The 23,417-nt window shown below is 51.5% G+C and overlaps 9 protein-coding genes and 3 non-coding genes across 12 annotated transcripts; 8 read left to right on the forward strand and 4 right to left on the reverse strand.

Annotated features, from left to right (window-relative positions):
* Positions 1–678: 678 nt before the first annotated feature.
* Positions 679–765, reverse strand: GUITHDRAFT_t76. The gene has a single exon. It is a non-coding gene; the product is annotated as a tRNA-Sec (tRNA).
* A 5-nt stretch (positions 766–770) lies between these two features.
* Positions 771–843, reverse strand: GUITHDRAFT_t75. Its single transcript has one exon. It is a non-coding gene; the product is annotated as a tRNA-Ala (tRNA).
* A 574-nt stretch (positions 844–1,417) lies between these two features.
* Positions 1,418–2,789, forward strand: GUITHDRAFT_142577 (hypothetical protein; the record flags this gene model as incomplete). The annotated part of the gene is made up of 5 exons (XM_005827633.1): positions 1,418–2,040; positions 2,096–2,255; positions 2,341–2,485; positions 2,543–2,677; positions 2,728–2,789. The coding sequence occupies 5 exons, from the start codon at positions 1,418–1,420 to the stop codon at positions 2,787–2,789; spliced, it is 1,125 nt and encodes a 374-aa protein (XP_005827690.1).
* Positions 2,790–3,038: 249 nt separating this feature from the next.
* Positions 3,039–3,427, forward strand: GUITHDRAFT_154061 (hypothetical protein). The gene has a single exon (XM_005827634.1). The coding sequence runs from the start codon at positions 3,163–3,165 to the stop codon at positions 3,394–3,396; it is 234 nt and encodes a 77-aa protein (XP_005827691.1). The 5' UTR covers positions 3,039–3,162; the 3' UTR covers positions 3,397–3,427.
* A 731-nt stretch (positions 3,428–4,158) lies between these two features.
* Positions 4,159–4,909, forward strand: GUITHDRAFT_113243 (hypothetical protein; the record flags this gene model as incomplete). Its single annotated transcript, XM_005827635.1, has 4 exons — positions 4,159–4,290; positions 4,351–4,516; positions 4,739–4,821; positions 4,871–4,909. 4 exons carry the CDS (start codon positions 4,159–4,161, stop codon positions 4,907–4,909), a joined length of 420 nt encoding a protein of 139 aa, XP_005827692.1.
* Positions 4,910–5,494: 585 nt separating this feature from the next.
* Positions 5,495–6,896, reverse strand: GUITHDRAFT_142579 (hypothetical protein; the record flags this gene model as incomplete). The annotated part of the gene is made up of 7 exons (XM_005827636.1): positions 5,495–5,633; positions 5,683–5,874; positions 5,923–5,999; positions 6,049–6,171; positions 6,223–6,389; positions 6,438–6,572; positions 6,626–6,896. 7 exons carry the CDS (start codon positions 6,894–6,896, stop codon positions 5,495–5,497), a joined length of 1,104 nt encoding a protein of 367 aa, XP_005827693.1.
* Positions 6,897–7,259: 363 nt separating this feature from the next.
* GUITHDRAFT_113245 (hypothetical protein) lies at positions 7,260–10,208 on the forward strand (the record flags this gene model as incomplete). The annotated part of the gene is made up of 15 exons (XM_005827637.1): positions 7,260–7,283; positions 7,503–7,687; positions 7,723–7,884; positions 7,944–8,160; positions 8,212–8,370; positions 8,496–8,577; positions 8,628–8,659; positions 8,703–8,767; positions 8,821–8,900; positions 8,949–9,174; positions 9,357–9,695; positions 9,748–9,846; positions 9,939–10,018; positions 10,066–10,145; positions 10,191–10,208. The coding sequence occupies 15 exons, from the start codon at positions 7,260–7,262 to the stop codon at positions 10,206–10,208; spliced, it is 1,848 nt and encodes a 615-aa protein (XP_005827694.1).
* Positions 10,209–10,399: 191 nt separating this feature from the next.
* On the forward strand, positions 10,400–11,339 carry GUITHDRAFT_154062 (hypothetical protein). The gene is made up of 2 exons (XM_005827638.1): positions 10,400–10,489; positions 10,938–11,339. The coding sequence occupies exons 1-2, from the start codon at positions 10,416–10,418 to the stop codon at positions 11,116–11,118; spliced, it is 255 nt and encodes an 84-aa protein (XP_005827695.1). The 5' UTR covers positions 10,400–10,415; the 3' UTR covers positions 11,119–11,339.
* Positions 11,340–11,769: 430 nt separating this feature from the next.
* On the forward strand, positions 11,770–11,842 carry GUITHDRAFT_t74. Its single transcript has one exon. It is a non-coding gene; the product is annotated as a tRNA-Ala (tRNA).
* Positions 11,843–13,559: 1,717 nt separating this feature from the next.
* On the forward strand, positions 13,560–14,276 carry GUITHDRAFT_142581 (hypothetical protein; the record flags this gene model as incomplete). Its single annotated transcript, XM_005827639.1, has 1 exon — positions 13,560–14,276. One exon carries the CDS (start codon positions 13,560–13,562, stop codon positions 14,274–14,276), a length of 717 nt encoding a protein of 238 aa, XP_005827696.1.
* Positions 14,277–18,737: 4,461 nt separating this feature from the next.
* Positions 18,738–19,699, forward strand: GUITHDRAFT_113248 (hypothetical protein; the record flags this gene model as incomplete). Its single annotated transcript, XM_005827640.1, has 6 exons — positions 18,738–18,839; positions 19,084–19,099; positions 19,144–19,196; positions 19,248–19,322; positions 19,378–19,442; positions 19,549–19,699. 6 exons carry the CDS (start codon positions 18,738–18,740, stop codon positions 19,697–19,699), a joined length of 462 nt encoding a protein of 153 aa, XP_005827697.1.
* A 513-nt stretch (positions 19,700–20,212) lies between these two features.
* Positions 20,213–20,994, reverse strand: GUITHDRAFT_154063 (hypothetical protein). The gene has a single exon (XM_005827641.1). The coding sequence runs from the start codon at positions 20,975–20,977 to the stop codon at positions 20,411–20,413; it is 567 nt and encodes a 188-aa protein (XP_005827698.1). The 5' UTR covers positions 20,978–20,994; the 3' UTR covers positions 20,213–20,410.
* Between the last annotated feature and the right edge of the window lie 2,423 nt (positions 20,995–23,417).

Here is a 23,417-nt window from a genome sequence, read left to right on the forward strand (position 1 = left end):
TCCCACCAAACAATTAACTTCATTCCTCTCCTCTCCTCTCCTCTCCTCTCCTCTCCTCTCCCTTCCTCTCCTCCCCCCAAACTCACATGCTCTCCTCTCCCTCTAGACCTTTATTCTCCTCCTTCCCTTCCTGCCCTCATCCTCTCTTCATTTCCTCTCCTCCTCCTCCATGTCCCAGACGGCTCTACATCTCCATGAACAGTTGAGGTTACGACCCCAGTACCACCCCGACCCATTCGCTCCCAAAATCTAAATGGTCTCCACCCCACCCCCTCCCAAATTCACTTTCTCCTTCTACCTACCCTACCTTAATCCCAGTGTTTTATATTTTTCCCCATACCCCTCATACCTACCCCTTTGTTGCATGTATATTGAACAAAGCAGCACCCCATCCTGTTTCCAGGGGTAGTGAAGGGGGTGGGTCATTTTTATCCGCACGCTGGTTGGCGGGGCGTCGGCCTTGATGGCCCAAAGCAGGGCCCGGGGCCCGGACTCCGTCGGAGAATTGCCACTGAGTACGGTCAGTGCCAATTGGACTACGAGCCGGTACGGACCCTCAGTTACCAAAAGATATCACTGATCCACGGCATGGTGTAGGCTGCGAGAGAGCAACTTCAAGTTTGAATCAGCGGGTAAAAAAGTTAACCCGCCTTCAAGTTCGAATGTAAAAAGATTACCCGCCTCGAAGGAGGAATCGAACCTCTAGGGCGTCAACCCTCACTGGATTTGAAGTCCAGCCCCAGCGCCAGCCAGGATCATCGGGGCAAACCTGGACAACCCGGGTATCGATCCCGGTGCCTCTCGCATGCTAAGCGAGCGCTCTACCATCTGAGCTAGTCGCCCGTGACATGTTACGATCGCAAGATCTTAGGTTTCATGAACATGTTAGATTGGATGGTACTTGTTTGCGTCCATGAGGGTTGGTGAGATCAGAGGGTGGGTAGTATTGTAATGGTGTTTGTTCGTGGGAGAGGGTAGCATGGCAATACTTTTTACTTATGTCTTTTACTATAATTTCTTCACGCTGTACCCCTTTTGCTTTCCCAGTCTGTTGTCACACCGTAGATACCCCTTCATATTCTGTTAGGGTATGACCCACCCTACCTAATCCCACAGCTGACACTCTTCCATCCCTTCCATGCAGATACACAAGGCTGCGAGGGGCGCGAGTAGGGTGGGAGGAGGAGGAGGTGGTGGTGATGGTGGGGCAAGAGCTGTAGTACGAGGGATACGATCCAACGGGTATCTGACCTCCTCTAGCTTCTCTGCTCCTATCAGTCCCTGGAATACGCGGAATACCCAATATTCTGTAATTTCCTGTCCTCGCTTCTCTTTCCAATCAGCAACCAGGTTGCAAAACATTCCCTCAGCATTTCCAAAGTGCTACACTAGACAAACGGTTTCTCGTACACCCATAATGCCAGGAGAAATTCCTACCGTTTTCAACCATCTAGGTGCACACAAGATGATTGTTGATGTACCAGCGCTGCATAAATTTCCTCGCCGTCATCTGCATTATTCCTCGGAATGCTCTTCTTCCATCAAGAACAGTTGGACTCATCTCAAGAACAGAGCTGTGATCGAGGTGGCTGGAGAAGATTGTGTTGCATTCTTGCAGGGGTTAACCACCAACGACATGAAGCAGTTGAATTCCAAGAAGTCCATGCTGACTGCCTTCTTGAACGCACAGGGGAGAGTTATGCACGATGCCTTGTTGGTGTACTCAGAGTCTACAAATTCGGTCTTTATTGATGTGGCAAGGGACCAAAAAGAAGATTTCCTCAAGTTTTTGAAACGTTACAAGCTGCGAGCAAAGGTGGTGCTGACCGATCACTCGGAACGCCTCGCAGTATACGCGGCTGTGGGTTCAGAGGCGAGTCTTGACAGGTTCACATCAAAATCTAGCCCCCAAGACTGTATGTTGTTTCAGGACCCGCGCCTACGTGAGCTTGGGGTCCGATTGATCTCTGAAGAAGGGAAACATACACTGTTCACCTCGGCAGCCGGCTTCAGTGAAATCTCGGAGACGCTCTACGACATGTAATGCTAAGAGCTTGCACGCTCTGGACACGCTCTGATGATAGTTTGTTGGCAGATATCGAATCTCCCTTGGCGTTGCACAAGGTCCAAAGGAGTTGCTTCAGGGCACATGCTTGCCACTTGAAGGAAACATCGAACTGTTTGGAGGAGTTTCGTTCAACAAGGGGTGTTATGTTGGACAAGAGCTCACAGCACGAAGCCACTTCAGAGGGCAGGTGAAGTCTATGCCTTCTTTGTCATGTCTTCCGTTGGCAACAGCGCGACGCGATTTTGATGTTTGAGTGACGCTGCAAATTTCAGATACGCAAGCGCTTGATCCCATTTGTCATCACTGAGAATGGATTTGAAATCAATGATGCAAGCACAGTAGACATTTTGGAAACGGCCATGAAGTTTGACAAAGAAGCAGTGACATCTGGTGAAAGCGTCGAGATCGAGGGCAAAGGTGTTGCATGTTATGCTCAATGAGAAATCGCAAACCAGGTTTCCTGACAGCGTGCAGGTTCAATCGGGAAAGTCATCGCAATGGAGAAGGGGATTGGTTTGGCGATGATTCGACTGCAAAATGCTATGGCAAACTTCGACCAGTTAGGGAAGATTCGAGTGGGAAACTACCATGGATCACTGATCCTGCCAGGTTGACGAAACATCGTTGCTGTCTCCGCTTCCTATTAACATTCAGCACAGGATGGTGGGATGGTATTGCTGAGCAAGAAAGTGCACGACAAATGCAGGAATCAAGCGCATAAATTGCATCAGCGTCCACGTGAACTGAATCAAGGATGTCCGGCGGTGTTGGTAGTGTTAGAGGCAGTACCTCCGGTACGCGTCCGACCCGGCACGGTCCGTGTGACGTTGTCTTCACTCTTAGCCTCGGCTTGAAGCTGCGGCTGTTGGGCCACTACGGTACTCTGGTATGATCGCGGAAGTGGCCCGACGCGACGCGGCGGCGGCCCGTCACGTTCTCCGACGCGCCGCCGCCGACTCAGTCGCCGCCCGGATGTTCTGCCAGGCTGAGTACCCGGAGTACGGTCAGTCTGCTGAGTCAGTGTTTGGCATCGGACCGCCGGCCCAGTGTCACAATAGTTCAAGCCCGGTGAGCTACATGCCGCCGCGCCCGCAATGCCTTTACTGATCGGATCGGATGCCTGTCACGGCGGAGTGGCCCGGGCCTTGTTTCTGCCCACTGGCAACCGTGAACCGTTGGCAACCTCCGACACTTCAAGTACCCACAGGCAGCCTACGGCACTGCAGTGGTCACTGCTGAGTCTCGGATCGGACCGTACTGGGTCTGTCATCGGAGGCCGGGCCCTTGAATTTACCGTACCAGTAGTGACTCGGAATCTGCCGGGATGAACTTGAAAGTACCGTAATCGATCGGATCAGTGAAGCCTGACCCCCGTGCGGCGCGGCCGCGGCATGCACTTTACACGGTACTGAATCATCCATGCCGGCCGATTCCGGCGGCGTGACTCCTCCGAGACTCCCGCGCGGCCGGCCCGGGCCCGCGTCCGGGCTTCGGACGCGTACACTACAGTACCGTAGCCTTAGTACGGTAAAGGCTAGTAACGATTCAATGATTCCCGGGCGGCCCGGCCGCCGGCAAGTTTTGTCACTGGCTTCAGTGACTCCGGGGTCCGACGGTCACCGGACTCCGGACGTTCGGGGCCCGGCCGGCCCGGCCGGCTGGGCGGTGCACTGACTGCGGCAGTCACTCGGTACTCAGTTACTGCTTTCAACCGAAATCCGCGTCTCTTGATTGTCCACGTACTGATTTTTAACTTAACTTTGACTAAACTGAAGTTTCGAGGGGTGTATTTTATATCTGGGGAGGGTTTTAGTTATAAATTTAGTAGTATACGTTGTCATCTCTGACTGTATCTCCTCGGCCCGGGCCGGCTTTCTGACAACAAATGCCACTGAAAAGAGGTCTTTCCGATTGAGCACGTCGAACCATTCCTGAGACTTTTTGGAGCCGAGGAACAATAACAATAATAATATGAGATATGCGACATATCTATCCTCCCTCTCCCGCTTCCATCCTACACTGTCCCCCCCCCCCCCCACCCCACCCCCTCTTCATTTTTGTCTCCTGCTGCCCTTCTTTTCTCTCCCGTCATGTACACCCGCATCAAAGTCTTCCCCAGAAAAAAGGCCGGCCAGGAGGAGAAGAACAAGCCCTTCTACCTCTCCACCCTCGACCTCACCACCATGTTCCACCTCAGCCTTCAAGCCGCCGCCGACGAGCTGGTGAGCCCCACGAGAGAGGAGCGAGGGGGACGAAGAGCTGACCCGAGCTTGTTGGAGCAGGGGATCTCGCTGACGGCCATGAAGAACACCTGCAAGAAGCTGGGCGTCAGATGGCCGACCCAGCACGAGCGGCAGCGCCTGCAGGAGGAGCGGGAGGCGGGAGGGCTGGAGGCGGTTGTGCTTGCCAGGCGACGGCCAGAGGCAGGAGAAAAGGAGGGACTTCTGGGTGAAGAGAGGGCAGGGCAGCTTGAGCAGCTCGTGCAGGCAGAGGAGGAGGTAATCAACGTTGGATCGCATGCAGGATCTACAGTGATGGACATACCGAGGAGGATTCTGGAGGAGGTGAGATGGGGCTGGGTAGGGAGCAGTGGGATAGGGGCAGCCTACCATGCGCCGACACTGGGAGTAGGAGGAAATTCGTTGGCTCCCTCAGGCTGGAGAGGTGCAGTCGATGAGCACATGAGTGGTGTGGGACTGGAGTTGGGCGATGGGGGGAAGCAGGAGCCAAGGAAGTGTTCTGGAGGCGAGTTGGTGACGCAAGAGGGAGGAGGTGGGTCTGGTGGAGGATATGTATGGCTAGGAGCTGGATATGCAGACAGAGGACGTGAAGAGCAAATAGATACCGGGGAGAGAATGTTGAGGGCTGGGCAAGGTACTGGCGAGGAAGAGCCGGCGACTTTTGATGGCAATGAATTCCTGGCTCCATGATGCTACGGGCTTGTCAATTAATTTTAACGCTGAGAATACTTTTGACTTTGCCCTCGGTGACAATGCATGCGTTTGATTTTTCCCTCGTCACGCCCTTGGAAACAGTTGATCGTTGATCAATATGGAATGTTCAAATATTGCATCGGTTTTTCAAACAGGGACTGGCCAGGCTTAAATTTCCTTTAAATTTCCTTGACCTATGGAATCTGTCGCGAATATTTGTTTTCAACTTGGATTTTATTGCAGTCTTTTGTGTTCAAGTGTTTGAATTAAACAAAGCAAGACCATTTGGAGACATTGATGCTCTAGAACTGCCAACCTGATTTGGTACTTTGAACACCCATCGACAGAAAGAATCTTCTAAGACTTTCTGTCGGTTCTCAGCTAGATCTCTTTCTGTTGACACGAATTGGCGAACTTTCACCGGCTGATTACCTCAAATTTTTACATCATCGTCGTAAAGTACAAAAAGCAAACAAAACACACTCCGCACTTGCTATTCGTTCGAGAGCTTTCTCTTGCGAAACCTCCTCCTCTCAGATGAGAAGTTTGGACGGCCAGGCAGATCCACAATCTTGAGATATCTGAAGGCAGCGTCAATCGGAGCCTCCTTGCAGTAGAGCACAGCGCGGGTCCTGCTCCTATGTCAGGCTAGCAAACGTCCACGGCGTTACAACCCGTTACCTCTGCGCCTCAAGCACATACATCTTGTACTCTGTAAGCCTGTCTGTGGTCCTGTCCTCAAACTCATGCACCTCCCGGATCGATCGGATCGCCCGCTGCACCCTCGTCACTCCGGCTGCTGACAGGTACTGATCGAGGTCCAGCTGCTGCAGGCCCAACTTCACAGCTCCGAGGTGTAGGAACCTTCCAGGGCTAAGGCGCTGAGAGTAAGGAACATGAGGAGGCAGGAGTGTAGCTTACAGGTACGCAGGAATGCTGCTAAAGCTCTTCAGCACCATGTCGTCTTTGACCTCCAGCTCGTACTCTTCAAAGGTGACCTGTAGGGAAAGGGGTCAAAATGAACCTAAGGAGCTTAGAGGCGATTACATCTTCCTTCTCGGGGGAGTGCACAGATTCATCGAGATCCTCCTCCTGCTCTGATTTCTGGAACAATCGGCGAACATACCCCACAAGATCTTCAAGTATGATGAACAGGACTGCTTGCCTTTTCTGTACGCTCGTCTCATCAAAGGAAAAACAACTTTCTTCGGCCTCCATCACCTTGTAAAAGGTACAGAGGCCAAACATGGCAAACAGTGTAATCATCACAGGAACTACAGCAAGCACAAGTTTGATGCCCGTGGCTGTGTCGCCGTCGTGCACGACTCCAAGGATGCTGGAGGATTCGTTGAAGACCGGCAGCTCGCATGAACGACCCGTGTAGGCGACTTGAGGGAAAGTGAGACGACGAGACAAGTCAGTAGCATGGAACTCACCAGTGAAGTTGTCAGGGATGTTCGATAAACATTCGCAGAAAGATTTGAAGCCGTCGCTCTTACAAGCTCCTTTTCCACTGCACGGGTTCATGAAACCTCCCGGACACTCAAACTCACACTTGAACCCTGTCCAACCTTGAAAGCCAATCCATCTCACTGAAGGCAAAACATGAACATCTTGAAATCACCTGCAGAACAAACACAGTTTCCCGTGTTGCTACACGTTCCACGAGCACTACAAGGGTTGAGGTAGATGTCCGTTGGACATCTCATAGAACAGTCTGTCCCTCCATAGCCTGTCTGACACTGACAACGACCATCGATGCAGCTGCCCCTGTTAAAGCAGATTGTCCCATCTATGGACAAGCACGTTGAATCAAGAGCGGCAGCCCTTGATCCATTCTCGATCAGGGAGATGAAAAAGAGGGTGTAGAGCGGGAAATCCATCATGTATAACATGATGGCTCTTTTTATCATCCTCGTCCTTTTCAGCAATCGCATCTTGCAACGAGTTCACCGGAGAGACCTCGCATTCACGCTAGCCGCCGCCGCCGCCCGCTGCCGCCACCGCCGCTGCTGCTGCTGCTCTTTGTCCTCCTGTTCCCCTTCCGCTTCCCTCCCGTTAGTTGTCAAGTTCGTTTGACCGCTGTGGATGCGGAGGAGCTAGTCAATGTTTCCACCGGGTTTCGCCTAGAGGGGTGGGGGTATTGTAGTTCACGGCGGTACGGGTCCTTGACAATTATATGCTGAGTACCCACTAATTTCCACCTTTCCACGTGATCTTGAGGGGGTGTGGTACGGAAATTGGAGCAAGTATCTAGGATGGGTGATTATAAATATAGTGGGGTGGTGGGGTGGTGGGCGAACTGGCATGTTTGGTTTTGAGTGGGTGGAGGACGAAGTACTTCCGCGACTTCGAGGGCGGCAGCCGGTACATGCAGGGAGGAAGCGACAGGGACTAGAGCAGAGACAAGGCCTGATCGCATGTAAGAGTGATCAGGTACCTGATGCATGCTCGATGCTGCTTCCTCCCTCAAGGTGGGCTGCTGACTGTGCTTGCTTCAGACTTCGGTCAAGGAGCTTATTTCTAGAGAAGGGGAGAGCCGGAAAAAGCTCCTGGACGACTACTCAACCCTGAACAGGCAGCACGATGCCATGAAGGGTTTTCTCGAGTATGCCAGGAAGGAGATGGTAGTGCACAACACTGAGTTTCATCTGCACAAGAGGCGATTGGTCGACAGGAATGGATCGTATGCTCTTTCGAGACCGTCTGACTTGTCAACAGGGTGAGGATACTTTGTGCAGATTTGGGGATCAAGAAATCGTTCGTAGAGACCCTGGCAAGGTCAGAAAGCTTCGAGGACTTCATCGAAACGCTCGTGCAAGTCTGCAAAACGTTTGAGAATGAAATACAAGACAACCACAAGGCACTCAAGGCTGATGGAATGTAATGCTGCCTACTATGCTGTAGTATGAAGAACAACGCCGTGATCGCTTGTTTGTTAGATTTTGGGATGAGACCACCAGCACAGATTTGTCCAACGCGCGAGCCCTTGGACTTTCTTGGGTGCCAAAAACCAGAAAGCAGGTCGAGAAGGCCAGAAGGAGCTCAAGGAGTTCGAGAGCAATGAGCATCGTAGACGAAGAAGACATGCTGCAGTTGGTGGCGTCAGCTAAAAACGACACATCCAACAAAATCCAGATCGTGTCCATCTGGAAAGATGTGAGAGCGTGTGGGACGGGGCGTTGAGGGGGCTGATATTATGTCTCTTAGTTCTTCGGTCAGCCCATCCTCTCTGGTTCCATCCTATCAGGCATCGTGTCAGAAGCAAACTTCGCCGATGTCATCCAAGGGCAAGAGGGTTCCAGGTTCCCCCCGCTGGATGAGTATGGAGGACAAGGCTCGATGACGCCTGCGCAGTCAAAGTCAGGGGTACCATCTTCACGCCCTGGCCAAACGCGACTCCGGATTTCAAATTCACATGTCCCTTGCTTCGAAGCATGATACTGTTCCGCAATATCAGTTGCCAGGCTCTTGTCGTTGACCCTGCTAGACAGGCTGCGGGGCTGTGGTTGGTGGAGGTTGTGGACAAGGAGGGATGTACCCCTTTGATCGCCTGCGCAGAAGCTGCGGGCAAGGGTAAGGAGACGGGTGAACGTGCGTATCCTGCCATATAACTTTGTCTCAAGGGAAGAATCCTGGGGTCGGCGTCTCGGCTGCGGTGAGTTTGGGAGGAGGACGAGGACAAGAATGAAAGTTGCCAGATCTCCCTGCTCATGCACGGAGCAAACCCCGAGCACATTGTGAATCTTCCTGGCACTCCGTCCCGGTGAGGGCAGGAGGGAGGACGACTGCTTGCCTGCCGTCTTGACGCGCATGCAGGATGGCTCTTGGAGTGGCGCTGGACAACAACAACAAGAGCCTGATCTCTCTCTTCGCCGCACACTCTCGGTTCGTAGCAGGTAGACGATTAGAATGCAGTGAAGGCCTCAGCCTCATCTTGCTGACAGGAGGGTACTCGGTCTCTACCGACGCCATTGCCGACATGCAGCCCGCGCATTTGAGTTGCTTGCAGAAACTGAAGAGAAGCAGAACCCGGCGAGCGCTGATGGAAGTAGAGTGTTTAGAATGCCTTTGCTACCACTCGAGTGCCTTCATGAAGGCAAAGATGTTCGACGAGATGAAGCGTGTTCTGCGCCTTCTGGATGAGATGGCGTTGGAGGCGAAGGAGAAGGGGTATTATTCACAAACCTCATGACTCTTAGGAGTGTTTGTGATGGAGAGCACAACATACAATTGAAGCATCATGTTTCTTTCACTCTGAGAAACCAGACACTCCATAAAATTCCTGTGATCAACCACAGCAAGAAAGTGCTAGTAAGATACAGGGAAGCCATTGCCTGACATGTCATGGTCAGATCTGAACCGCACAGGAAGAGACTGCAACATTTATCTCACCTGAAGCTTCAGATTCTCGCAGCTGTTTGTCACGACAGCGTGCAGAACAGAAAGCCACAAGATAAACTCTACACACCAGAGAATCATTCTAGTCTCCTCTGCCTCCGTCCCCAGCCTCCTGATAACGAATCGCATCCCGACGAAGCTGTGAACAATTTGGAAGACTCCAGAGAGAATGAGGAGAGAGCAGAAGGTCGCCTGGCAAACTGTGTCCTCCTCTCTCATACCAACTTGGATGCAAATCCCTCCCACTACAAGTTGGACAAGGGAGATGATCGCTCGGAACCAACGCTTCACGGGTATGGCCGTCTCGATCAGGACTTCTATATCGCCACTGAAGGACTTCTCTAGGGGATCTGCGAGCAGAAAGACTGCAGCGGGAGCTGAAACCTCCTCCTCCACGTCGATTAGTTTCAGACTGGACAGATTTTCCGACGCTGATCCAGCAAGGTTGCTGTCCATCGTTCGGTGGACACCAGCCTCTGCAATGCTCATGTCGCTACCTGTCAACTCAATCAGCTCGCAGTTCAATCGCTCCACAGCTCCTTGACGAGGACCTGCTGGGCCTTCATCTCGACCATCAAGGTTCTTGGCAGAAACAGCTTGCTGCCTGTCTTGTACGGTTCGAGGGTCGGTGTCTTCCGACGAACCCGGTTGTTCTCGGCCAAGGGCCTCATATCCTGACAGAGAAGGAGACAGGAGCTTCTCAAACATCAGTTTGCAAGCCTAGAGCTGTCGGCGCCGCCAAGGTAGCTCAGCAACACATCCAAGGAGGATGGTCTCACTCGCAACAGGACATGGCGACAGTCTGAGACGGCAGTAGCTCTACTTCATAGAGCATGCATAAACCTGCACAAACCTCCGTCCTCTCTCTCTTCCTCTCTTCCCTTCCTCTCTTCCCTTCCATTCATCCGCATGGCATGTTTCTAAATGCGGTTCTGAGGGGGGTTCGTTTTCACTACCCCTACCGTATAAAATCTGGAGAGACGACCCGTCCTCTTGCACGGCTGCGAACGGCCATGGCGAAGGGAGCTGGCATTAGCGCGCATGAGCTGATGGACACGTCGAGCTCTTCGTTCTATGCTCATCACTGGTGAAATATCCTCTGCCCTCCCGTCTCTTTCTGGTCTCGTGCAGTGCCGTGCTGTGGGGGTTGTCTTTCCTTTCGCCTTTTCACCTTCTTGCCTCGATAATATGTTTGCGGGCGTCTGTCGTTTCTGTCTGTTCTTTCGATGGAGAATGACCTGTGTTGTGCTGGCACTCTCACGTGATTCAAGGCGAATTTTGTATGGAACACGCAATTAAGCTCCTGCATCATGTCTTGACTCTGTTTGTGTGTTGGGGGACGAAACATGATAGGGCAAAAAAGTTCTCAATGAAATGTCGAAATCGATATTATCAACGGGTTGATGAGAATTGCACCAATGAAATTTTTCTTACAACCTTCAGCTTCACGATGTTCCTCTATTGAAGGCTCGATGTGCTGCTTTTACCGCACATTTGAGTTGCTGTTTCCCGATCAGCTGACGTTCATCTCTCAGGGTGAAGCCGCATAAGTCCATCTATGGGCTGACTCATGGGTACTTCGAGAGACAGAACAACTTCCAGGCAGATCAGCACTCGACCATTCCCCATGACAACGACACTTGGTGGGCGGAAGGTGTCAAGGGATCGCAAGCATCCATCCCGCACTCGGCATGGGTTGCGGGGGAGAGTGTTTGAGAGGAGGTAGGGTGTGAGCAACGGTATCACCTGAATGCTGGCTGAGTGAGCAGGAGAGCAGCAGGGGAGGAGAATGTCTACGAGAGTTGTGTAAGATTGTGCGTTGATAGATCTTGAATATTAATTTCATGCCAAAACAAGCCGTACAATAGTGATTAGAGAAGGAGTGGAAGGTAGGGAAGGGAGTTGGTACTGCATGACCGAAGTAAATAATGAATCGAGTATAGACAAATCGAATGTTAAACCATCCCCAGCCCTTTGCGTTTTTGGAAGTTTGTATGACAAAGCCTGGTCCTTGCGATAATCCTCTATCACGCTTATGAATCAGCAACAATGAGGCATGCAGAATCGAACACTGAGTAAAATGATGTCTGCATCTTCTAGGCTGACTAGCTGACCTTGATTGCAATCGTCCAAGATAGGATGTTGGAACATGGATAAAATCCTGCAGCAGAGGTTGATACGAAAGAGTGCTGTCGTTATGGTGTCGGATATCACTTGCAACTGATCGGCAAAAAACTTACATGTCAGTCTGTTCCTATCATGTTGCAAGTTGGTAAGCCGGCAAGCCCATCGGTTCTCTTCCCGCCGCCGCCAGACTAGTTAGGATCAAAGTGCCATTATGACGCCTCACCACATTGCAATATCAACGGGCGACTAGCTCAGATGGTAGAGCGCTCGCTTAGCATGCGAGAGGCACCGGGATCGATACCCGGGTTGTCCAACCACAGTCATCTTTCTTTTTAACTTTCCATGCAACTTGAAGTTGACTTTTCCGACCGTTGAAGATCAGGATGATTTTTTAATCCTTTAAACATAGTTAAGTTAAAAATCAGTACGAGGATAATCAGAAGAGTAGGAGGCTTGACCCTGACCAGTAACATAGTTAAGTTAAAAATCAGTACGAGGATAATCAGAAGAGTAGGAGGCTTGACCCTGACCAGTAACATAGTTAAGTTAAAAATCAGTACGAGGATAATCAGAAGAGTAGGAGGCTTGACCCTGACCAGTACTGAGCCCTGACACTTTAATCCTTTGAGTAAAGGTTTATTCCTGTCCTGTCTGTCACGCCAGGATTATTTTATTACATCCGTCACGAATCACACGTAACTTGTCAGTACTAGTGACCAGCTCGGGCTCGTCGGATCCGACTCAGTGACCGATCCGAGTCCCCGGACCTGGCTAGGCTCGGAGCTGTGGTGTAGGAGCAAACTTCACGCAGCACTGCGGCGTTCCGTGACATCTGATGCCACAGCGCACTCGGAGCCTCGGAGGAAACCTTAACTTGTAAAATTGACTGATATTTAGTAGTTTGACCTTCAGTTTTAGAGTTTTAAGTTTTGTTTTTATCTCTTTCTTGGAACTGTTCGACATATCGTGAATGACAATTGCGCTGCATGCCGCAGTGCGATGTCGGTAAAGCACCAAGATGTCCATGATGGTTGTGTTTCCTCATTTGTTAGCGGCATGAATACTGACTAAGGATGGAGAGCATGCAGTAAGGGATCTTTCCTTCCAGGTTCTATGATGCCTTGGATACAGATAGCACTGTACAGCTGGTTCAAGCATGACAAGCACAGGCATTCGACTTTCAAACAGATAGCCTAGAGGCTTGCACCAGCCAAGCATTGCTTGATTCATGCCAAGTCTGTCTCCAATTTAGCTTCATCTGCAGGATATCCCATCTTTGAAGGCACATCTTCAATCACTTTTCACCTCATTCAAATACAAAAGTTCACTGGCTGATAACGTGTTGTGTGCTTGAAATCTTCATCAAGTGAAGATAGATGCACTTGTCAGAGATCAAATTGATGTAAAGTACATGGAAGCTCTCCGATATCCTTGAGTTTTGCGTAAGACGCGTTGCACAACCGTGAATTTGCTCAGCCTGTTTATTCAAATTTGCATTGTACATAAACAGATCAAAACTTGATATGCATACTGTGAGACGAGGAACATGATCTACCACACTACAAGCTTTCAAGGTTGTTGACTGCGCGGGAAGAGAGGGAGGATGGAAGGCAGGGGCGAGCAGAGTCACGGCAGGGGTGAGCATGAGGGAAGGGAACGGGGGAGGAAGGGCTTCAAATGGGTACCGGGAGATCGCAACGGTTGGGACCCTATGCTAAGCCAATCGTTGAGGTCGTTCATATTCTTAGCCACTAATTGCTAAGCACATGGCTGACCTTAGGATGTGCTTAGCCCATTTATTAACTAAAGCATTTGTACCAGAGGGCTAAGGTCAAGGTCAAGGTTAGGTCAGCCCATAAAGCCCCCTATTATACTTTTTACAACTTTAGGGCCGCCTTTCTCCACTGTGGGACTCCGCCTGTGCTGTTCCTCTGCTGCTGTTCCTCTGCTGCTGTTCCTCTGCTGCCGCGTGTTTCTCTGCTGTTGCTGTGCTGTTGCTCGTGTTTCATCTGCCTGGGTATCATCTAGTCATGGATCTTGTGTTTGCGAAATGTGTTTCGAAATTCATGTTGGATGTTACAAAAGTGATCTGCGCGGAGTACTTGTATCGATACGATGATATGCGTGCTACCGTTCAAAGCCTCGGTGTTCTCTATCGTGCTTGGAAGAATCTTTCTCCGTCCAAGAAGCTGACGAACCGTTATGCGCTGCGGCTTATCGAGTCTGAGTTGCAAACGCTTACGATATACTTTGATGAGGAGCATATCCGTGATGTGTATATGATGACGCGCGGTATGTACATTGAGGGGCAGCTTCCTGACCAAGTTTTGGAACTTCTGGAAGGAGCCAAGTATGAGAATGCGAACGTCGAGGTGGAGAGTCTGACACGCACGATCACTGGGCGCGATGTTGAGTTTAGGTACTTTATGGATCTGCTTGAAGAGTTGCGTGGGACCAGCTTACATTTGTACCGTGAGGTGCTGCGAGCGACTTTCGTGGAGGATGGTGGGTGTACTTTGGATCGACAGAACTTGCCTGAGGGTCAGACGAGTTATATCTGCTTTCAGCTGTCACGGATTTGCGGGAGTGGGTTGGACGAGGACCATGCTGCGAGGATCTTCTACTCTCTGCTGATCATGATTGCGAGCACGTACGCGACGGACCTTGTGTATATGATGAGGGAGGAGCATAAGCTTGCGCGTTGCGATACGTTGTGTGAGTTGGTGGATAATATCAAGACGATCTGACGGAATTCAATAGTGTGTGAAATAAATGAATGGTGTTGCCTCTATCTCTCTGTCTCCTCCCCCTTGATGTCCTTGCGCCGCTGCATGCAGCATGAAGGAGGTCGATATGGGGCGCAACGTGCTGGTGGTTTCGGGGAAGTCGTGGGACTTGGCGCGTACCGGTAGTCCCTGCTGTAAGGACATGATTCAACACCGTGCCTTGTGAGGAGAGGTGCTACTGCAGTTGGTTCCAGCCTGTGGGGAAGGGTGTGGCAGACCAGTTCCCTGCCATCCGGATCGGGGAGCGGTAATTCACGCTCAGCCTGCGGATCGAGAAGGCTGTTCTGGCATGTGCGGCTGACGAAGAACTTTGTGAACTTCTGCTGCGACAGCTACGAGGTTCATGGTGGGTGATCAATGTGGCCCCGAGGCGTTTGTATTTCGACATTGCCACTGATAGCGCCCTGCCAGGCTGAACCGTTAGGCGATGAGGGCCAAGACCGTCGGTGCATCCAAGCCTGCGAGCAAGCGGGTGCGTTTCGACAAGCAGTCGGGATGTCAGCTAGGTGACTGTATTCTGTCTCAGTGAGTCGGAGGCGGAGGATCATATGGTCCAGCACCTCTTCCCTTCCATGACCGGGGACAAGATGAGCTTCGTGACGAGCATGAATCACTTTTACGAAAAGCCTGGTGCCACGGACGGGCCGGGTGAGAAACGCGGCTGCCATGGAGAGGGAGTCTGTTGGTCAAGAACGGTGCCCCCGGTTACGGCTGAGTGTTGGAGGCTAGTTACACGTACTGCAGGCAGCATGGCGAAAGGATGAGGCCCGGGGTGAGCCTCCTCGTGGTAATCCGTTGCGGCATGAAGCTTCGCCGACCGACAGGGACCCCGGCTGACCGAAGGTGAGATCGGACCGTTGGACCGCGGCTTGGTTGCCTACAGGAGATGATGCATGGATGGCGATCGCACTGAGAGAGGACAAAGTCAGACGTATGCAGACAATATCCAGAGCACGTAGTGTAGAGCATATACAGTTCGTCCCGTCAGTAATGAAATCATTGTTGAATTCGTACATGTGCGTTCAGACCTCAGTCGGAAATGCAATGTTGGAAATGATGGGAAGGTCTCGCCACGAGGAAATATGCGGTGGCAGGTTGTGATGATACACTCGCTCAAGTACTATTTGAGAAGATGGTAACCTGCTTATCTGGATTTACCAAGGATCTTTGTAGCCTTGCACACGAAGGAAATCGATCTTGAATCAATTTGAGCATAACCTCCATTTACTTTCCGTAGCAAGGTTGAGTTGCCTTGATTCTGCGATTCGAAGATGAAGCATATTGAGGTATGTAGAATCCTTAGTAGTGGCTGCCAACAAATGCTGCGACCTGCACTTCTGTTCAGAAGGATGATAGGGAAAATATTAAGTTGACATGTCACCTGACAGAATAACATACATAGAACTTGAAGTTCAACACATGAGCACCGCTACTTAGAAACCGTCTGCTCCAAACTTCAGTCAGTAAGGTAACGTAGATCAGAAACAAAATCTTGTCATTTTCGTTTTCTCATGTCTCTGCTTCCACGCTGGCGCGTCCATTGGAGCCAGGTCAGGCTGGAAACTACGTGAACAGTTCACCTGCACCAGTTCACAAGCATGAAGATTGCTTGCAAGCAGCAACTTACAGGCTTGCCAGCCGCGACCGACACTTTGTGTTGCATTTTCAGTTGGGGCGTGATATCAATCTTGCTGGCCAGTCAAACTAGGGGTGAATTTTAACATTCCATTATTGTTTACAATTAAGTTGTATGCATAAATTGTTATAACGAGCTCTTAGATGCAAGATCGAAAATACTCTTTTTCCATCTTCACCTCTCTATTTGTTGAAAAGACTTTATTTCAGAATGCAAGTTTACCACATTACAACCGGTCCTTTGCTGCATAAACACCCACCCCTTTGCATAAGACTTTTTCCTTGTCTCAATTCATATCTACCAGCCTCCCCACAGAAAGACGTACCGCACCTTACTCTCTTCCCGTCATGTACACCCGCATCAAAGTCTTCCCCAGAAAAAAGGCCGGCCAGCAGGAGAAGAACAAGCCCTTCTACCTCTCCACCCTCGACCTCACCGCCATGTTCCACCTCAGCCTTCAAGCCGCCGCCGACGAGCTGGTGAGCCCCACGAGAGAGGAGCGAGGGGGACGAAGAGCTGACCCGAGCTTGTTGGAGCAGGGGATCTCGCTGACGGCCATGAAGAACACCTGCAAGAAGCTGGGCGTGAGATGGCCGACCCAGCACGAGCGGCAGCGCCTGCAGGAGGAGCGGGAGGCGGGAGGGCTGGAGGCGGTTGTGCTTGCCAGGCGACGGCCGGTGGGGGGTGGAGGGGCTGAGGCAGGAGAACAGGGAGGGAGGGCAGGACAGCTTGAGCAGCTCGTGCAGGCAGAGGATGCGGAGGGGAGAGATGATGACGAGGACGGAGACGAGGACGAGGACGGAGCTGAGGACGAGGACGAGAAGGAGGATATTCACGAGGGACCGCAGGCAAGAGCTGCAGTCATGCAGATGCCGATGACACTACAAGAGCAAGTGAGGGGGAGCTGGGTAGGGAGCAGTGGGATAGGGGCAGCCTACCATGCACCGACACTGGGAGTAGGAAGTGACAACATGGCAAGGTCGATGAGATATCCAGTGGCTGGGACTGCAGGTCAAGAAACAGAAAGCAGAGCTTGGCATCATGGAGGCGGCACCATCCCATGGGCGGGGGGGGATGCCGTCTTGTCAGAAGGAATGCAAACGAATTCATTTGAGTCAGGGCATGCATGGACTAACAATGTAGGAGAAGCTGGATATTGTGATATGAGTGGGGCTCAGGGCTATGGCTACGGATGGATGAGTGAGGTTGGACCGGGAGGAGAGCCAGGCGTTCAGTGCTGGATGCCTTCCAATGATATTTACCAAGAGCAAAAGCGAAGAAATCTGATGCCTTGAAATTCAGATCGGAGGTTGTGATAGGATAGTATATCCTCCGCTGTTTCTTGGAAAGGAAGACTTTCAGTCAGATCGTTTCTCCTGCTAGTTTTCTCGAGACTGCATGATTTCACTTCTTGAATACCTATTCCTTTTTCACTTGCATACTTACATCAATTGTGTCCTCCCAATCCAGTCGTGTCAAGCCCAGAAATTTCTCTATGGCCGTTTCTGCGTGAGTTCTTTTCAAATTCGAAGCACTCTCACGACATGAAATAGGATCTGTTGTATACACAACAGAGTATCCGACGAGTATCCATGTGTTTCCGGATAGGCAAGGGTTGTAACCCCAATATGTGCATCCTTTGCAGCCTGCAGATGACTCTCTTCAAGTTGCATTGGCATGCCAGCAGGAGCCGTAAACTCAACACAAGGCTTATGTGTCGATTTAGCCTAGCGAGAGGTCTTTGGACTTAGTTTCAGTGCACCTCTTGTCAGTCTTTTTCTAGACAGGATCGTAATCTTGTGGTTTCAACAAGGCGACTGATATTTTTTGCAATCAGTTCACATTCAGTAACCATTGAATGGTTCAACGGTTAATGCGCTGCATTCTGCATACTCGGCACTGACACTCCACTCAGCTTGATGAGTTTTGTCGTACGCCGGGCCGCGCCTACCTGTCACTGTGCTGTCACGTTTGACCTGCCCGTTATTTGGGTGCTCTAAAGTTCAGTGGATTTCCGCCGGGCCGGACTCGGAGCTCGTCCGAGGCTCAGGTTTCCACTCATAAGACTCACTGAGTCAGCTGCCAGTTGCTCCGAGCGAGTCAGTGTCGGACCCCGGCGAAACACTGGGCTGCCGCGTGCGGGGCGCCGGCCCTTGTCGGAAGGCCGTTGGCAGTGTAGTAAGTCCCGACCCGGGCGGGCGGTCCGATCGGACGGTACTACGGTAGGCGGCCGCGGCCCCGTCGGCGGCCGCCGCCTGGGGGCGGGCGGCGGCCTCAGTGATGACTCACGGCGGTATCAGATCCGAAGGCATCGGTGAGCCGCGCGGCCGCCGCCGCGCGGTCAGTCTGACTCGGAGTCAGATCCGATCATCATTTCATTGAGCTCTTTATTGACTGAAAAAGCCTCGGAAGGACAAACCGGAGCAAACAAAGGAGGGGAGGATAGAGCCAACAAACCCGCCTCAATAAAATACTAGGAAACGAAGGAGGCAGCGAAAACCGGCACTCCAACCACGCAAGCCGCCGACGGCATCATTTCCGTCAGAACCGTTGAAAGAGTTGACAGGCGGCGTCAACCTTTCATTTTCACTTTTAGACTACCCACCCTTTGAGGCACAAAAGTTGCTCCAGTAGTCACCGTACCCCTATTCTGCCGTCAAACAAGATGAGAAATGTTAGGGTGGGTGCTGATACAACCCACCAGACACAAACTGCTACACTACCCCCTACATTTTTACAACCCTACTACGACAATGGTCGATGGGATCGAACTTTATTGTTGGATCATGAAAGGCGATGATTATGAGAAAGTAGACGAAGGAATGGAAGTCAAGATAGTGAAGTTAGAGATAAAACCAACCTTGAACGAGTTGGAGAGCACGTCGGAGGTCGGAACTGATGACTCTAGTTCCCTGGGCTCGGATCAACATGATCGACGAACTTGCAAGCATAAAGCAAGAGTCTCATGTTTAGTAGATGCACTGCCAGCTTCCCTGCTCTGAGTCTACATGAATCTCGAAAAAAATTTGGTAGATCATCAGATATCATGCCAGAAAAACAATAGCATATGCATACATGATTGCAGCATGAGAAAGACAAGTATATGAAATGTGCTGATTTGATTATTTCCAGAATTCGAATTCATGCGGTCATCATCGACGTCAGAATTTTGTTGTGATCATAACACCCAAGCCAATCATAGCGAAAAAGCTGTCTTGACGAAGCATAGCCCATGGACCAGACAGGTAGAGCATTTCGTTTCATTTCACACATTCATGAAATTTGCTCCATGCTAGTTTCTCTGTCCAAGACCGCTGTCGCTAGCTAGCAACACCGCGAAACGACGACTCTTATTCTGCTTGACGGAGCAGGTGAGTGTTACGAACAAGGATGGAAATTTTTTCAATGAGTCCTCGGATCTTACAGGACCGAGTGGAGGCTGATGAGGCCAAGAAGACGAAGCGAGATCGTCTTGAAGCTCGAGTCAAAAGGTGACTTGTCTGTGGGCTGACGCAACTGCTGAACATTTATGTACTTTGCCTCAGTTGGTTGATGTCCACTCAAGATCCTTACTCTGCTTTTGGACGCAAATCAAAGGATGTCATTGTCGATGTCGACGGCGATGTCGACGGCGACGGCGATGGCGATGGCGATGGCGATGGCGATGGCGATGGCGATGGCGACGGCGACGGCGATGGCGACGGCGATGGCGATGGCGATGCAGAAAGTGAAGATGTCGATGCTTTGATGTCAAGAAGATCATTCTCTAAGTCTCAGATCACTGGGATCGAGAGCTCCTGTAGTGGGATCACACCTTCGTGCTCTTTAGTGTTGGAGCGACATGATTCGAATTCGGACAGTTCAATACCTGCTGCAAAAACAAGAAGAGTTTTCAGCCAAATAGAGTGTGCAAAACGAGATAGCTATCAGGAAGCGAGACATTCCTGCTGTGCAGTGGACTCGCAAGGTTTGATTGAAAACTCTGCGATGATACGCAAAACACACTCTCAGAAATTCTGCCAGAGCACAGTGATCACGCTGCTTGATCAGGAAGGGATGAATCATATCCAAAACGGAGAGTATTTGGATTTTTACGTGAAGTTCAGTAAGCTGCGAAAAGATTCGTCGCAACTCTGCTAGTCAAAGGCATCATAGAGGAAATAAGATGATAATGTCTTGCTCATACAGAATTTGTTGATTGTTGTTTCTGTTCTGCTTTAAAAAAACTCTCTCACCAAGATTTTAAATTTCTTACTTAATTTTTTTTGACAAGCATGTAGTTTTGCATTAAGGCATACAATTCAAGTGTGCAAAAGAACGAATTGTCTGAGTTGAGCGCACCATGAAATGGATAACCTTTGATTTAAAGTCATGCAGAATGCATGAAGTATTGTTGCGCCCTAGATCATATTCGAACGTCACACCATGATGAATTCTGGTGGATCTAGTCGACTCTATCTTACCTGTCCTCAAAGGGATGGTCTAGAGTTTCTGCCATTTCGCGCAATGGCAGAAGGTCCATAGGGTAACTGCTCTGTACATTCACGCCTGGAAGCCTCCCTTCTTCTCCCTCCCTCACTTCCCAGAACCAAGGTTCTTTCCTCCATTGCACATAGTCGTCGTCAAGCGCGAATTTGTGCAACCCAAACTCGTTGACCGGAGCTCGTGCAGGTCTGGCAACCCCGGGGATTTGCATTGCCCATGGCTTCCCCGCTATCATCCCTCCCTCCCCCGCTCTTGAGCTGCCTGCTCCTCCACTCAACTTTGCTCTGGGAGGCAGCTTCCCTCCATCGGCGTTTGGGTCCGCCTTGTACCATTCTAGCAGCTCTGCTTGTCCAGGTGATCGTCCCCCAGAGGGTCTGGCCGACTGTTGAGCAGAGCCCCAGCTCGAAGTCGCTATATGAAGAGCCATCAACACGAGCATGAAGAGCATGATCACTGGCCCGGCTACTAGTGCCGCAGGGCCCTTCGAGCTTCTTCGAACTCCTCCGCCGCCCTCCTGCAACCGTCGCATCCCTCCCACCATGTTCGACGCGGCTCTTCGTTGACTTATATAATCGTCTCCCGGTCAGTCCCGGAAGTTCCGGCGGGGGGACTTGATCAGTGATCTCAGTGACTGCGGCAGTGACGGTGGTACCCCCGGGCCCGCCTGCGGCCCGGGCCCGGTGACCGTGGCCCGCCCGGGCCCCCTCGGCGGTCTCCGCTGCCAGTCATTTGAACCAATTCGGCGACGACAGGTGAGTGGCCGCGGCGCCCTTGCGCCGCCCGGCTAAACTTCAGAAACTGAGTCGCCGGGCGGGGGATCATCCGATGCTGGACTCCCACGGTCGGGCCAGCGGCAGTCGGATGGTCGGGAGTCCGATGTTCGAGTTTAGTCACTGAGTACAGTCCGATCATCAAAACGTCCTGAGGGGGACCCGGAGCCTTCTAATCAGTCTGAGGGGTGGTATCAAATTTGTGGCGATCAGGGGGTGGGGTTGTATCAAACGGGTAAGGAATGTAGTAAAATTGGGAGGAAATAGTCGGGGTGGGTGGGTGGCATAATAATAAGGGGTAGCTTTCCAAAGAGTCACGGATCTGGGAGGGCGGAGTCAAGAGGTATGATTAAATAACTTAGTGTAGCAATAATAAAATCTTTGTGCTATATGGGTATCCATGCAGCTCAAGTTAAAGTGTGTTCTGTGCATGGGAGGGTAGTTTCAAGCAGATCTGGGAGCAAACGAGAGCTATGATACATAGTGGGGCTTCTAAACTTATGATGTTACTTATGAAATAGCTCAGGTAGTGTAGTAGGAGCTGATGTCCCTTGCACCCGTTCAGTAAAGAGGGTCGTCATAGTCGGATACAAACAGGGGCTCCAGGAAGGGATATCCATCGCGGGTAGGGGTACAGAAGTCCATGGAAAGTACCGGTCATTTCAAGAAGATTTGACTATGAAGAAGGGGGTGACTGTGAAACGTGGGAGCGAAACATGGGTAGGGGTGAAGAGGGGGTGGAGGGCTGTGCGGTCTCCAGAAGTGGGGGAAGGTCCGTGAAAGGTCGGAAGGACACGGGATATGCGAATTTCGGGGGTGAAAAGTTGAGGGGGTAGGGTTATTGTAGGTTTAGATCTGACGGATCCCCAACATATGTATGGTGAAACCTTCAAGAAGGTAGGGGTGATGATACAAGTTGAGGGTAGTGGAGAGAGATGGTGGGGTGGTATGTTTTTTTTTTACGAGTAGGGGTTCCATCTCCAGAAAAAAAACTTTAATGGCAAGCATGATTGAAATTTACTTACATCATCAATTTGGTACAGTATTCTGTACTAAATTTGTTGAGATTGGTATCAATGTTCTTTCTCAGGTACTCTTTGATCCTTTATCTCATTGTATCTTGGTATTGTTTGATACTTTTACAATAGTACTTTTAAGCACGGAAATAGAACCTAATAATTAAACCCTATTTGGGATGTCAGCAGTTCGCTGGGTCGGGGATCGTTCGGGATGAGGGGTGGTTCGGGGATGAGGGGCCGGGTTCCGAAGTCGGGCCGCGCCAGCCTGCTGGGCTCGGGCCAGGGCCCGGGCGGCCGGTCACCGGGTGTGCCGCCCGGAGTCGGGGCCCTCATGAGGGGCAGCACGTGTCCGGCCGGGTCACTGTACTGACACCGTGACTGTGTAAGGCTTCCGGCGAGGCTTCCGACCGTCGGACCGTCGGACACCCGTCTGTCCGCCGGGTCACGCCGGGTGCCGGACTCTGAAGCCTGCGCGGCAGGCCCACTGTCGATCATCTCCCCGGTGGGCCAGGCCGGGGGCCCGGTGACGTCCGATCCAAATTGAACCACTGACTCACAGGTAAAGGACTCTTCACTGGCATAGACCGTTCGACGATATGACCAACTCAGGCTCAGTCTCATCACTGCCAGTGATGGCTGGCCCGATGTTTCGGCCCGGCCTGCTAGGCCGCACTACTTAGTGACGCCGGGTCCTCAGGGCCTGTCTGCCAGTGCGAACATGCTTTCGAACCATCCGATGATCAGTGGCGATTTTCAACCGATCCGACGTTAGGCTGATGTTTAGTAATGGAAGTAAACTTAGTAGACTGCATCAAACCAGGATCTCCAACCAGATCAATGATTTTCAGCATAAGTGTTCGTAACCCGGTGACCAGGCCAGGCTCGCGCCGGGGCGGACTGACTTGCCGGCCGGACTCCCTGCCGCGTGCGGCGGTCACGAGTCGAGTCCCGGGCCGCCGGGCGGTCACCGTGCAGCGTCACGGCGGCCAGAGTCCGCGGCGCGGCCGGGCGGCGGACTCTCCGACGGTCACGCAGTCAGCGGCAGTGCGGCCGGCGGCTGCCAGCTGAGTGGGCCAGTGGCTGTTGAACTCGAGTCTCGGACTCCATCAGACCTTGCCCGGGGCCGCACGGTACCGCCCGGCCGCCATCATTGTGATCTCCCTGCGGCGGCTAGTGTAACCGTAGAGAATCA

Source organism: Guillardia theta, assembly GCF_000315625.1.
Source record: "Guillardia theta CCMP2712 unplaced genomic scaffold GUITHscaffold_65, whole genome shotgun sequence".
NCBI lineage: Eukaryota > Cryptophyceae > Pyrenomonadales > Geminigeraceae > Guillardia > Guillardia theta.

Excerpts from the sequence above, each read along its gene's own strand:
- GUITHDRAFT_154061 (XM_005827634.1), top strand. The coding sequence starts at position 3,163 with ATGCCTTTACTGATCGGATCGGATGCCTGTCACGGCGGAGTGGCCCGG.
- GUITHDRAFT_154063 (XM_005827641.1), bottom strand. The coding sequence starts at position 20,977 with ATGGTGGGAGGGATGCGACGGTTGCAGGAGGGCGGCGGAGGAGTTCGA.
- GUITHDRAFT_154062 (XM_005827638.1), top strand. The coding sequence starts at position 10,416 with ATGGCGAAGGGAGCTGGCATTAGCGCGCATGAGCTGATGGACACGTCG. Across the intron at positions 10,490-10,937 it reads TCGTTCTATGCTCATCACTG|GGTGAAGCCGCATAAGTCCA; the intron begins GTGAAATATCCT and ends TTCATCTCTCAG.